The 12,578-nt window shown below is 37.9% G+C and overlaps 1 protein-coding gene and 1 long non-coding RNA gene across 2 annotated transcripts; one reads left to right on the forward strand and one right to left on the reverse strand.

Annotated features, from left to right (window-relative positions):
* Positions 1 to 409: 409 nt before the first annotated feature.
* Positions 410 to 1,207, reverse strand: LOC126689802 (uncharacterized). Its single transcript, XM_050384982.1, has one exon. It carries the CDS (start codon positions 1,205 to 1,207, stop codon positions 410 to 412), a length of 798 nt encoding a protein of 265 aa, XP_050240939.1.
* Positions 1,208 to 8,065: 6,858 nt separating this feature from the next.
* Positions 8,066 to 10,057, forward strand: LOC126732519 (uncharacterized). The gene is made up of 2 exons (XR_007659496.1): positions 8,066 to 8,423; positions 9,593 to 10,057. It is a non-coding gene; the product is annotated as an uncharacterized LOC126732519 (long non-coding RNA).
* The last annotated feature ends 2,521 nt before the right edge of the window (positions 10,058 to 12,578 follow it).

Consider the following 12,578-nt stretch of genomic DNA (forward strand, 5'->3'; position numbering starts at 1 on the left):
ACCTGCCGTCACAGCTAGTGTTATTGCGCCCAAGGGGAACACCTTCGTTCCCCCAAATCTCACGAATGGGGAATTCGTTGGGGTCAACCATTCCCTGTCAATTCTCATTTGCTGGAATGCTGGATAGTATAGGATGTCTGCTGAGCTGCTGTTGTCGACGAGGACCTGATGCATGCTATAATCCCCTATTTGCAAGCTAACCACAAGTGCGTCGTCATGAGGATGGTGAAGTCTCCGAGTGTCATCCTCTGAAAATCCGATAACGGGGTTATCTATTCGTGGCATATTGGGTACGGATCTTGTAAGTTGGACGCTATGGACCATTCTGAGGTAGGTTTTGTGGGCTTTTTTGGAAGATCTGGTAGCGGTTGTGCCCCCTACGATCATTCTTATGTCCCTTATAGGTGGTCTAGGTCGCTCGTTCTCCCGTCGTGGGGCCTGTTCCTGTGGCTGATCGGTTCTCTCCTTGCTGACGAACCTCTGTAGCTTTCCCTTGTCTGATAAGAGCCTCAATCTGCTGTTTCATGTCGTAGCAGTTGGCTATGTCGTGCCTGTGGTCTCGGTGAAAGTGACAATACTTGTCCCTTGGCCTCTTGTTGGGATCTCCCTTTAATTTACCAGGGAACGTCAGTGCTCCTTCATCTTTGATTTGCATCAAGACTTGATCTATCAGGGCGGTTAATGGGGTGAAATTGGTGAACTTTCCAGTGGGGGGTCTAGGGCACCTTTCATCTTGTTGATCTCCAGTTCTAGCAACCTTTCGCCCCCTATCCTGTCGTGTGTCCTCCTGTCTCTCCCTCTTCTTAGGTTTCTCTTCGCGGGCTAGTAATGCATCTTCTGCGTTCATGTATTTGGTGGCTCTATAGAGCACGTTCATCATGGTCTTTGGGTCATTCTTGTATAAAGAAAACAAAAACTTACCCTTCCGCAGCCCGTTAGTGAATGCAGCTACGAGTATCTTATCGTCAGTTTCGTCAATTGAAAGGGCTTCCTTGTTGAAACGAGTTATGTAGGCCCACAGCATCTCGTCTTCTCGCTGCTTGATGCTCATTAAGCATGCGGTAGACTTTTTGTACCGATGTCCGCCTATGAAGTGCGAGGTGAATTGGGCGCTCAACTCTTTGAAAGTGTTAATGGAGCTTGGTGTCAATCTACTGAACCAAACCCTCGCAGGGCCCTTCAGCGTCGTCGGGAATGCCCTACACATGATCTCGTCTGGTACCCCTTGAAGGTGCATCAGGGTCTTGAAAGTCTCTAGATGATCGAGGGGGTCCTTGACCCCATCGTAGCTTTCGATTTGGGGCATGCGGAATTTCTGGGGCAAGGGGAATGAGTTGACGGAGGTAGTGAATGGTGAGTCAGTTCTATTTACTAGGTCGTCAAGATCATTGGACACTCGTCCCTTGAGGGCATTCATCATGACCTCCATTTGCTCCTTCATCGCCTGCATCTCTGCGATAATAGGTGGAGGGGCCGAATCCATAAGGGATGGAAGGCTCATGTTTTGCCGTTCTGGTCTGCTTGGGGCGTTGCTGCTCCTCCAGATCATGGTTCTGTTTTTTGAGTCGTTCTACTGTTGCCATGAGAGTCTGGACCTGCCTCTCTAATGCGGTAGATCTTGGCGGCTCGTCTCCTTGAATGTTGTTGGTGGTAGCCATCGAGCGAGTGAGTACCATGCAACTCTTATGTCCGGGAGGTGATAGTCTGGCTAAACTCTTCGTTTCCCACAGACGGCGCCAACTGATGATACCGTAAAATCACCAGTGAGTTACACGATCCTTGCACGCTTGAACTAACAACCTATAAGAAGAAAGAAGTGATCGAGCAGGGGGCACCGGTGTGGTGCCGGCCAAATACCCTCTGAAGGTCAAGTTAGAACTATTCTCAACTCTAGAGTGCTAGAGAAGGGGAAATTATACGTACCTTGATTTGTAAGGGTATTGGGGCTTTTATAGTAGTAGAAGGTTGGCCTTTCTTCCTTGATGTAGAAGTCTTTTCCTTATAGGACTCTACTTGAGTAATCCCAAACGTGATGGGCAAAACATTTCCTTGTAGAGTGGATCTTTCATTGAGCCCGTATCTTCCAGAATTATCCTTGTACTAGGATTCTGATTTCCTTTGGGATTCTACTGGATTTTACGTGTGTAACAAGGATTGTAAGTCATGCTAGGCCCTGGGCTCTCACCTATTGCCGGCCCATGTGCTAGGATCCATCAGGCCCAATGTAGCGAAGGTTCGTCATGTTATTTTTTACCCCTTCATGCTCTATTGATTCATTGAATGCATTACAAACTATGTAGTTAAGGTCTTGAATGAGAAATCAAAATTTAGAGTTATCTTTGTTGGAATGAATTTCCATGTGATTTTCTACAAAAGGGTCTTGAGCCTCTTATGAATCTTAAGCCTCCATAACTTTCCTCACTCTGCCTTGGTCAAAACCCCATTCTCATCGAATCTTTTTTATTTGATCTACCCTGTATACATACTTGCAAGAGAATTTTCCATCCAAGTTTAAAGTTCACACGAGTTTACCTTCTAGCACAGTTTAAGATAACTGGATTTTAAGAATATACCTCAATGTTTCAATTTTAATAATGATTAAGCATTAACAATGTCAATTATAGTCAGGACGGACTTAGGAGAGGGACCAACCCCCCTAGCCCAAAAAATAATTAACTATATTTTGTCTTTTTTCTTTGTTGGGCCACCTCTCTTCCAAAACTTAGCCCTCATTAGCCTGCCCACTCAAACCCAAGCCATTTTAATACTATATGAATATTTATTTGAAATTTTTTAACTTTTTTTTTTTTTCACTTATACTCCAGCCCCCAAACTTGAAATCATGGGTTTGTCCTAACTATAGTAATTGGTACAAACCTTGGGGCTTGAATTTCTCCCATCTAGGTTTGATCCCAGCAATGGAAATATTTTTGGTAAAAAATATATTGTTGGTCCCTAATTTAACCGGTAAACAATATTAGTCCCTAAAATTTTAAAGTGATTATCTTTAGTTCCTAACGAACTTAAAGTAATTGCTTTGTAGTCCCAAAAAAAAATTAAAGTGATTGATTTTAGTCCTTAGCAAACTTAAAATAATCGCTTTTAATATCTATGGAGTGATGACGTATCGGTTTTTAGTTTGGTCATGTTATCTAAGGAACTTAAAACAATCACTTTAAATTTAAGGGACTAAAATTAATCTTGACTTAACTTTAGGTTCCAACAATGTATTTATGCCAATATTTTTCAACTCCTACGCTCATAGTTTAATAATGTATATTATCACCTCCAAATGTCTGAAAGACCTTTACAAACCTTGGAGATTTGGATTTTGTGATCTAATTAAGTTTAAATCTTACACATGAATTTTTTTTTTTTTTTCAAGATTTGAACGCATGTTGTTTTGAAGCTTTGTCCATTCCATCATTTATTTGTTATTTTAGGCAAAAATGGAGCAGAGAGAAGCATTAAAACGTTGATAAAACTCTATAATCACCTATGGCTTATTCATAAATTAAGTTAGCATCCATTGAATAAAGAGGGTAGAAAGAGAATGCCACATTTAGAGAGAGAAGATTTTGCTTAGAATGATAAAGTGCAAATGAATTTTCAATACTCGAAAATTAAAGTTGGTTACGTGAAATGCAAAGTTTTGTCCAAATAAAATTCTAAGTGCAAATTATATTTTTGTTTAACAGAAAGCTTCTTGTTTTTAATGTCAGTTTTCATTTTTTTTATACTTTTTTTTTGTTAATAAAACCAGAAAAACAAGAGAGTCAAACCATACAATGGTTAATTGGCATATCAGTTGCCAACTTAGCTAGGGAATTAACATCACCTATTACAAGCTTTGGAACAAAAACAGAATGGCAGACCACATCAGACTGAGCTAAACTATACAAATCATCTACCAAAATCCTTTCCTGCCAATTGGGTCTGCACATCCTATTGGAGACCAAAACTGGTGTCAAACTATCAGTGAGAAACAAAAGAAACTTGAATCCCAAACTCCTAGCTTTTACAGCAGCTTCAACCATTGCATCAAGGATAATGAGAGCACCCATATTCTCTGTACAGCTGGACACTCTCTGCAAAATTACCTCCCCTTGCATATTTCTGGCTTATAGGCAAAGGCAACTCGATGAAGCTTCTTGGCTCTTGCTCCAGCCACCTTGATGATAAGCTGCCAAGGCTTTTGAGGGTACTGAAACCTTCCTTGCTGATCTAAGGGTCGATATGTTACTGCACTACAGCTAGAGAAAGCTTCCTTGAACCTGCAAACAAGAGACTGAGCTGTTAGAACAACTTCTAGAGGATTTGGATGTTTCCTTTCATGAACAACTAAATTCCTATGAGTCCAAATGCTCCAAAGAGTGGTGAATATTCCCTGCAAGTAACTCATGTTATCTGGATCAAGGTCTTTATGACTCTGAAGCAACCTATCAATCCATTGTGGGATGGGAACATTCCTTAAATCAGATGTATGCACTGCCAGTGAGGTGTCATGCCAAGTAGCTCTGCTAAATGAACAAAACAGAAACAGATGGGAAGTTGTTTCTTCAGCTTCATCACAAAGAGGGAATGTGCTTGACACAAGAATCCCCCTACTCCTAAGGGTAGAAAAGGTAGGCAAACTGTTATGCAATAGTCTCCAGACCAAGTTACAAATTTTTGAAGGTACTTGCACCTTCCATATTAGATGCCACAAAGATTGATAATAACCACCCGAGTCCCTAGCAATGAGTTCATAGGCTTTCTTAAATTAGTAGTCCCCCGATGAGGAATGTCTCCAAACTAATCTATTAGAGATTGATCCAGTCTTGGAAATAGGCAGTCTCAGAACCTCCTGACTTATAGGACCAGGATAAAGAGCTCTCACTAAATTAGGTTTCCAAGCATGAGAAACACTATCAATAAGGTCTGCCACTATTCCTTCACTCAGATTGTGTTGTTCCATAACATGTGTTTGGCAAGGAAACCAATCCTTATGACTGAGAGGAACATTAGAACCCGAGCCTATAATCCACCTTCCTTCCTGAAGTTTTTTGTTCTTAGGTGTGATGATGCCTCTCCAAAACCAAGAGTGATAAGGTTTAGGGATGCATTCATGGATTGTGGAGTGAGGGAAATATTTGGCCTTAAAAATTTTAGAGATTAAGGATAAAGGGCTTTGGCTAATTCTCCAATACTGTTTTGCCAACATGGCCTGATTCATAATGCTAAATTTCTTCAAACCTAACCCCCCTTCCCTTCTCGACCTGCAAATCTTATCCCAATTTAGAAGGAACATTTTCCTAGTATGAACATCATGTCCCCACCAAAGTGCCCTCGAGATGGCATCCATTTTATTACAGATGGATTCAAGAACTCTAAAACAAGAAAAGGTGTAAAGAGGCAAGGATTGAAGGTTAGAGGTAATTAGTGTAGTTCTGGCAGCCTGAGACAAGAGTTTAGCCTACCATCCCTGCAACTTGGAATGCATTTTATCCACAAGAAACTGAAAAATTTGCCACTCTCTTACCTCTCAACATAAAATTAATGCCTAAGTATTTACTTGGAGTTTGAACCAGGTTAACCTAAAGCCTTAAAGCTAAATCCATCTTGACTTCCTTTGCCATATTTGGTGAGCAATAAAGGTCTGATTTTGAAAGATTTATGCTTTGTCTTGAAACAGAACAGTACCAATTGAGAATATGTTGAATATTGGAGAGGGACACTACATCATGCTTGAAAAACAACAGTGCATCATCAGTAAAAAATAGGTGAGTAAGGGGAATGCCACTTCTGCCCAATTTGACTCCTCTAATTTTCTTTTGGTTTTTTGCTTGCATGAGGGCCAAAGATAATATGTTTGCACACATAAGGAAAAGGTAAGGGGACAGGGGATCACCTTGTCTAAGCCTTTTCTTGGGGGTAAAGGAATGGGATAGGTTACCATTTATGAGCAAAGTGTATCTGACTGTGGTAACACACTCCATAATCCAATTCACCCAAGATGCATTAAAATTCATAGTAGTGAGAATAGCTTTCAAACACTTCCAATCAACCCTATCATAAGCTTTACTCATATCCACTTTTAGAGCACCAAAGCAATGTTTCCTTCCTTTCTTTTTCCCTAGGTAGTCAAAAATTTCATGGGCAATCAAAATATTATTAGAGATGTTCCTGCCTCTCATAAAAGCATTCTGGAAAAGGGTGATGAGGATGTCCATAAAAGGCTTAAGCCTATTAACCATGAGCTTGGAAATCACTTTATTCAGATTGCTTTCTCCATTCTTTTTGGGCTGGGTCCTTGTTGCCTGAAGACTAGGCCCAACACTCGACCCACCTAATTCAAATCTAAAACGTCCGTTGTCCAAACATTGCACTAATGTTTCAGCAGATGGTTCAGGTGAATCTAGGATCAGCCTCTTTCCCAAGTAGATACATTTCTGACTTCAAGTCTAGCTTCATTTAGGCGATCTAGATTAAACATCGTTACAGTCACAGAATCACTCTCACTATCTGAGGCCCCAGTTTGGGAGTTTTGGAGTTCCCCATTAGTTAAATAAGGACCATGATCATTTACCCACACCCATTTTAACTTAGAATCACTTGGAGGCAGCCAAGAAGGCCTAGTGGAGAACGTGCTAGGATGATGGTCGTGCTCTGTTTCAGAAGCAGGGGAGTTTAGGGGATCTATGGGAATCTGAGAATTCAAGTGGAGGGAATTTATGGCTGAATGGAGTGATGCATGTTTAGTTTTAGTGTGATTAGGTGCTAGGTTGTTTGTATCATTATAGGCTCTCGGTAAAGGGGTTATATTCGAGTCTGGGTAATAAGGGTGGTGCGATGCATGTGAGGTGGAATCTGAGGATGAGTGTGCATATGGGTTTGGGGCATTATGGTGGTGGTGGTGAGAAAGGTGATTGGGCCCAAAGCGTATTTGGGATGTCCACCCCCTTCTAGGATTATAAAAGGCTTTCAGATCATTAGAAAACAGGGGTTCAAGCGTATCAAAGCGAAAGTGTACCTGATGAAGCCTCTGGATTCTCATACGTTGCATATACAGACTTGTCTCCACCTCCTCCAAATTCTGAGAGCACTGTCCTCTAGTATGTCCAATTAAACCACAATGTTTACAAATTTTATGGACCCTTTCGTACCTGTACTGAACCCAAACATAAGCTCCATCATCTAATCTCAACATAAAACTAGTCAAGAGTGGAGCCCAAGGGTCTATCTTGACCCTTATGCGCATAAACCTGATATTACGAGACACTCTGTCATCCAAATAAATTCCTTCAAAGATACCCATAATTTGTCCCATTTTCTCAGCCAACTCAAGGTACTATTACTTTAAGGGAAGGCCATGCAACTGTAGTTTCCCTAGAACAAGTTTTGGCCTCCATTTTTCCATAATAAGCAAGCAACATCCACTAACCAAGGGCCTTCGTTGCACACATGGTCAAGGTCCTCTATGTGAGCAAAATGCAAGATGTAGAAATAAGATTCCCTTCCAACCACTTGCATTGCTCCCCTAAGACGCCATGCAAATCGAAGAACATGTTGAAGATACCCATAAAAAAACTTCCTATAGTCCATAATGAAGCCAATAGCAAAATTACTCTAAAAATCCTTTTGACTAGACAAATCAAAAGGGTTTGCTTCAATGATGGGTCCATGCCTTGCGAAAGGCACTTCAAATTCTACACTGGTCTGAGAATCCGTGTCACTATCATCAGCTATAGGGTCAGAGTTGATATCTGAATCGCTACTCTCGGTCCACACATATTTCTTAGTGTTGAAAAAGTCATCCAAAAGAGACAAACACAAGGATATCATGCAAATAGAAAACAAAGAAGAGAAAGGATGAGGGACCATTGGGCAAGACAAAAGAAAAGGTAGAAAGAGTGAAAATGGAGCTAAAGTGTGCGTTTGATTATTGATAAGGACAACAAGTGGACACGCTTCACACATGCAACAAGTATAGGGAGTAAAGAAATTAACACCAAAGCAGGTAGATAGTTGTAGGACAAGACAGGTAAAGACACAAGTAAAGGAAAATGCAAAGTAACCAAAACAGGTCAGCTAGTTAGGAAGGGTTAAAGGAAAGGAACTAGTAAGACAAGATGTAACAGCCCAGCCCAATTAAAAAAAAAAATGCATGGTCAGATATTTTTGGGTGTCCCACGTGCCCCACCTAACCCAATCACTACCCACCACATCTCTCACACTCCCTCACTCTTTTGGGGTTGGCCGGTCATCTCTATTCCCTTCATTTGCTTTCTTTTCTTTTCTTTTCACTTAAGCACACACACACTCATCTCCCTCACTCTCCCACCAGATTCCACTCCAAACCACCATCTCCACCATCGTTTTTTGGCAAGATCACCGGAAAAATCCTTGTGAATCTCTAAGCACCTTCACATCTTTTTTTGGAGGTAAATTTCTAATCTTTTTGGTGGGTTTTATATTTTGCTTGAGGTTATATTTTATCTAAGTTTTGATAATGATACCCATGTGATTTATGAGCTTTGGAAGTGATATTTATGTATTTATATGTATGGGTTTTGTCTTGGTGGATTTATTTGATGAGTGGGTTTGTAATTTTTACAATGGTGGCTATCTAAGTGGTGAAGATTTGGGAGTTTTGGCTCTTTAACGTGAGATAGATGTTGAATATAATTTTTATTGAGTTATTTGGAGCTAGAAAAAGATTTATATGGTTTGTGTTGGAGAATATTGTGATTTTGGTTTCATGAGTCTCTTAATGATGTAGTGTGAATTTTATGGAAGCTAGTCATAATGTTGGAGATATTAAATGGGTTAACTTTATGAATTGGAGTTTATGCCTTGTGAATTAATTTGTTGAGAAACTTTAGAAGTAGAATATATTATTATTGATAAGGTTAAATACTAGGCTTACCTAATTAAGTGCTTATTTGGCAATTCCTAAATTGTAGCTAAATACAATTTCAAGCTTTATGTTTATTGTTTTAGGTTTATTTGATATTATTTAGGTTCTAGCTAATCTCCTTGGAGCTTGGAGAATTAGGCCTTTGTGGGTTGCAAGATAAGTAGCTTTTTAATGGGATTTTTTTGGAAAATAATCATGTTGCATAAATGTTGTTTTTGGGTCAAACACATTTTTGGGAAATTATATATATGGATCTATGTTTTCTTAAAAGTGTTGTGTTGTGACCCTATTATATATTATTATATATATAAAATGCATCATATTTGGTATTGCATTTGGGGAAATGCATGGATTGTTGACATGGAAAATATGAGCAACTTTGACTTAATCCTATGATAAAGAATTCATGGACTTTATGGTATATTGGAAATTTAAAGGTGCTTATTTATCTTGTCTTGTATTATTTGGGAAATATTGATGCAAAACATTTTTAACAAGAAATACTTTTGAGAATATTGTGGATATTTGATTGTTGTAATACCTTATGAAACTACTTGGAAGTAAATGATGTATTTTGAATGCATTGAACTTGTGAGCTTTTGATGTGGCTTTGCCTTTGTACTATGATGTTGGTGATTACTCTGTCTTGGAGACAAGAAGCCAGGTTGGAGACTTACACTTTGTATGACACAGGTAAATCCTTGAGTGTGTGGGTGAGGCCGCTACCTATAGGGCCAAAAGACCACATGCAAGAGGGGTACTATGCGACACGTCATTCCCTACTGCCATGAGGAGGAGGGGAGGAGAGGAAGAGGTAAATCCTTGAGTGTGTGGGTGAGGCTAGGCAGGGCTAAGAGACCACATGCAAAAGAGGTACTATATGATGTGTTATCCTCTGTTGCCCATGGAGGGGATAGGTAAATCTTTGAGAGTGTGGGTGAGGCTTGGTAGGGTCAATAGATCACATGCCAAAAGAGGTACATATCATACTAGTGTGTTTGGGCTCTAACTTGTTTATGGCGGTATGATGTCTGAGTGATATCTCTATCCTTGTTGGTCCTTGTTGCATCTTTGGTGATGTTTTTTAGTTTTGAAATGGTATTGGACATTTTTATGGCTCATAGTGAATGGAATGTAGTTTCATAGTTATTTTTGGAAGCTTGGTACTAAACTATTCCTATCGTTCTTGTCATGTGGTTAATGAAATTGTTTTTGCATAAACTAAATGGAAATTCCCAAATTATAACATGTTTTGTAAAATGTTCATTATCATGAAACTTGCATTTCCCCTACCCCATTAATTATGCTACTTACTGGGCTCTGTCTCATTCCATTATTTTATAAATTTTTCGGAGTAGACAACAATCTTTTGAGACAGCTTTTTAGTGGCTAACAATAGTTAGACTAATTACTGATGGAGGCTGAACTTTTGTAATGAAGATATTAGATGATGTATATCTTAAAATAGGCTTGACTCATTCTTTTTGTATATTATAGTGGTTGTGACTTTATTTCCACTAATGAGACAAGCTGATGTTATGTAATTATTTATTCAGACCTCTATTCTTTTGTGGCCAATGGTCTTTGTAATTACTGCTTAGAACTCTGACTTATTTTGAGAGTATATTCAATGGAATTATTATGATAACTCTTGATGTTGGTACTTGATATGATTTATGTGGATTGGATTGTCAAAAAGGAAAAATATCTATAGGTACTTTTGAGATGTCTTTCTCACGATTTGGACTCTTTTGGGTTTGGGGCGTGACACAAGACCCACTAGAAAGACCGTCGGCAAGGAAACACTCACGGGGAAAAGCTTTTTTTTAAAACTAATAAAACGAGCTCTCTTTACTTTTTAAATAAATTAACTTTTAATTTTTTATCATATAAAAATTGCCAAAAATTATATATTTTTTATTATATTTAGTGTGCGTTTGGATAGTAAATGCATCTAGCGTTTGCGTCCAAACCTAGGTCCCGTGCACTGTTCACGGGACCCACAAAATTGTTTTTTCAGCAAAATTTTCATTAAAAATGAGTTTCACGACACTATTTACACATTTAAAAATTATTTTGCTACAGTGTTTTTAATTTTTAGTTTTCATCAATAAGCGATATTTAAACAGACCCTTAGAAAAAGAAGAAAAAAATTGTTGCATTTCCAAACTATATTTTAAAATAGAGATTAAATTCTATAAAAATGTTGTGTAATATCCAAGTTTTACCCCTTCAATGTCAACATACTACATCATCATATTACATATTAAAGAATAAGCATAATTGCATTCGATTAATTTTTTTTTTGAGAAGATCAATTAATTCTAATATACATTTGAAAATTCAATTTTTTATTGATGTTATTATGTGTTGTATAATGTATTGAATTTTAAGTAAAACTAGCATGTAACCCATGCAAACGCATGAATGCATTTAAAATTAAACATCATTTTTATTATAAAAATATAAATAATTAGTCAAATTCTTTATAAATAATAGTATGTAACACATGCATACGTATAAATAAATTTAAAATTAAACAAAAATTTTATCATAAAAATATAAACTGTAAGGACAAAATTTGAGTCCCTAACCCAAATGATGAATGAACTTAGGTTCAAAAAGCCTAATACAATAAATTTGTAGAGAGTGAGTTGGAAAACCGGGTTTTAGTGAGCTGGACAACAAGTAAAGTGGATCTAAATGACAAGAAAATATAAGTAAACTGGTTTAAACTAAAGAAAATCGTCGTCGACACTGTCCGAAAAGATTAGATCTTATATATTGATTTTCAAGTTTGATTACAAGTTCAGTTCTTGATTGCTTCAATACTTTTCTCTTCATTTTCTGATCCCTTCCCTTCCCTTCAGGGTCTTATTTCTCCTTTATACTATCTTTTCCTTCATCTTTACCCTCTATGTGTAGACAAGATTACTGGTGTTGATCCTTGTCCCATTAGCACCTTCTTGAAGTCTTTGAGGAGTAGCTGTAAGGCTGAAAAATACTGTTCAGGTATCACTTCTTCATTAATGCGGCCAGAGAGTTAGTTGCATAATATTTAATGCGATGGTAGCAGTTTTCCCTTTAGATATTTCATAGTTTTTTTTTGTCTTGTTCCTTTTGGATGCTTATTCTCATAAGTGGAATCGTCCGAGATGTTGCTCCTAGTGTTAGACCACATCTTCTGATCTCAGCTTTACTCAGTTGAGGAAGTATTCCTCCTTGAAAAGCCTTTTCGGATGGTCATGATCAAATCTCATCTCTTTACTTGCCAACACAGATTCTTAAGAAGGTGCTTACCCGTCCTCAGACTACTTAATGTCCTCGGATTGGACCCTTGGTCTAATATATATATATATAGATATGCATTCTTGGGCCTATCACCCCTACATAAACAATTAGTCAAATTATGTTTTTTTTAAAAATTAAATATAATTAATCACATATTAAAATTCTTACCTAAATTTAATACTAATTATAATAAATTTTTTCTAATTTTTAATAAGATAGAACATGTGATGATCTTTGTTGTATGGTAATTTTTGTTGAGTATATTTAATTGGTTTTATTTATTTATATTTTATAGTTCATTAATATTAGATTTTTAGTATTTTGCACACATTGACTCACTTGATACAAAAATTAAAAACTCAAATGGACATATAACACAAACTTAAGT

Source organism: Quercus robur, chromosome 6, assembly GCF_932294415.1.
Source record: "Quercus robur chromosome 6, dhQueRobu3.1, whole genome shotgun sequence".
Classification (NCBI taxonomy): domain Eukaryota; kingdom Viridiplantae; phylum Streptophyta; class Magnoliopsida; order Fagales; family Fagaceae; genus Quercus; species Quercus robur.

Bases quoted from the DNA above. Each gene is read 5' to 3' on its own strand.
- LOC126689802 (XM_050384982.1), bottom strand. From the start codon at position 1,207: ATGTGTAGGGCATTCCCGACGACGCTGAAGGGCCCTGCGAGGGTTTGG.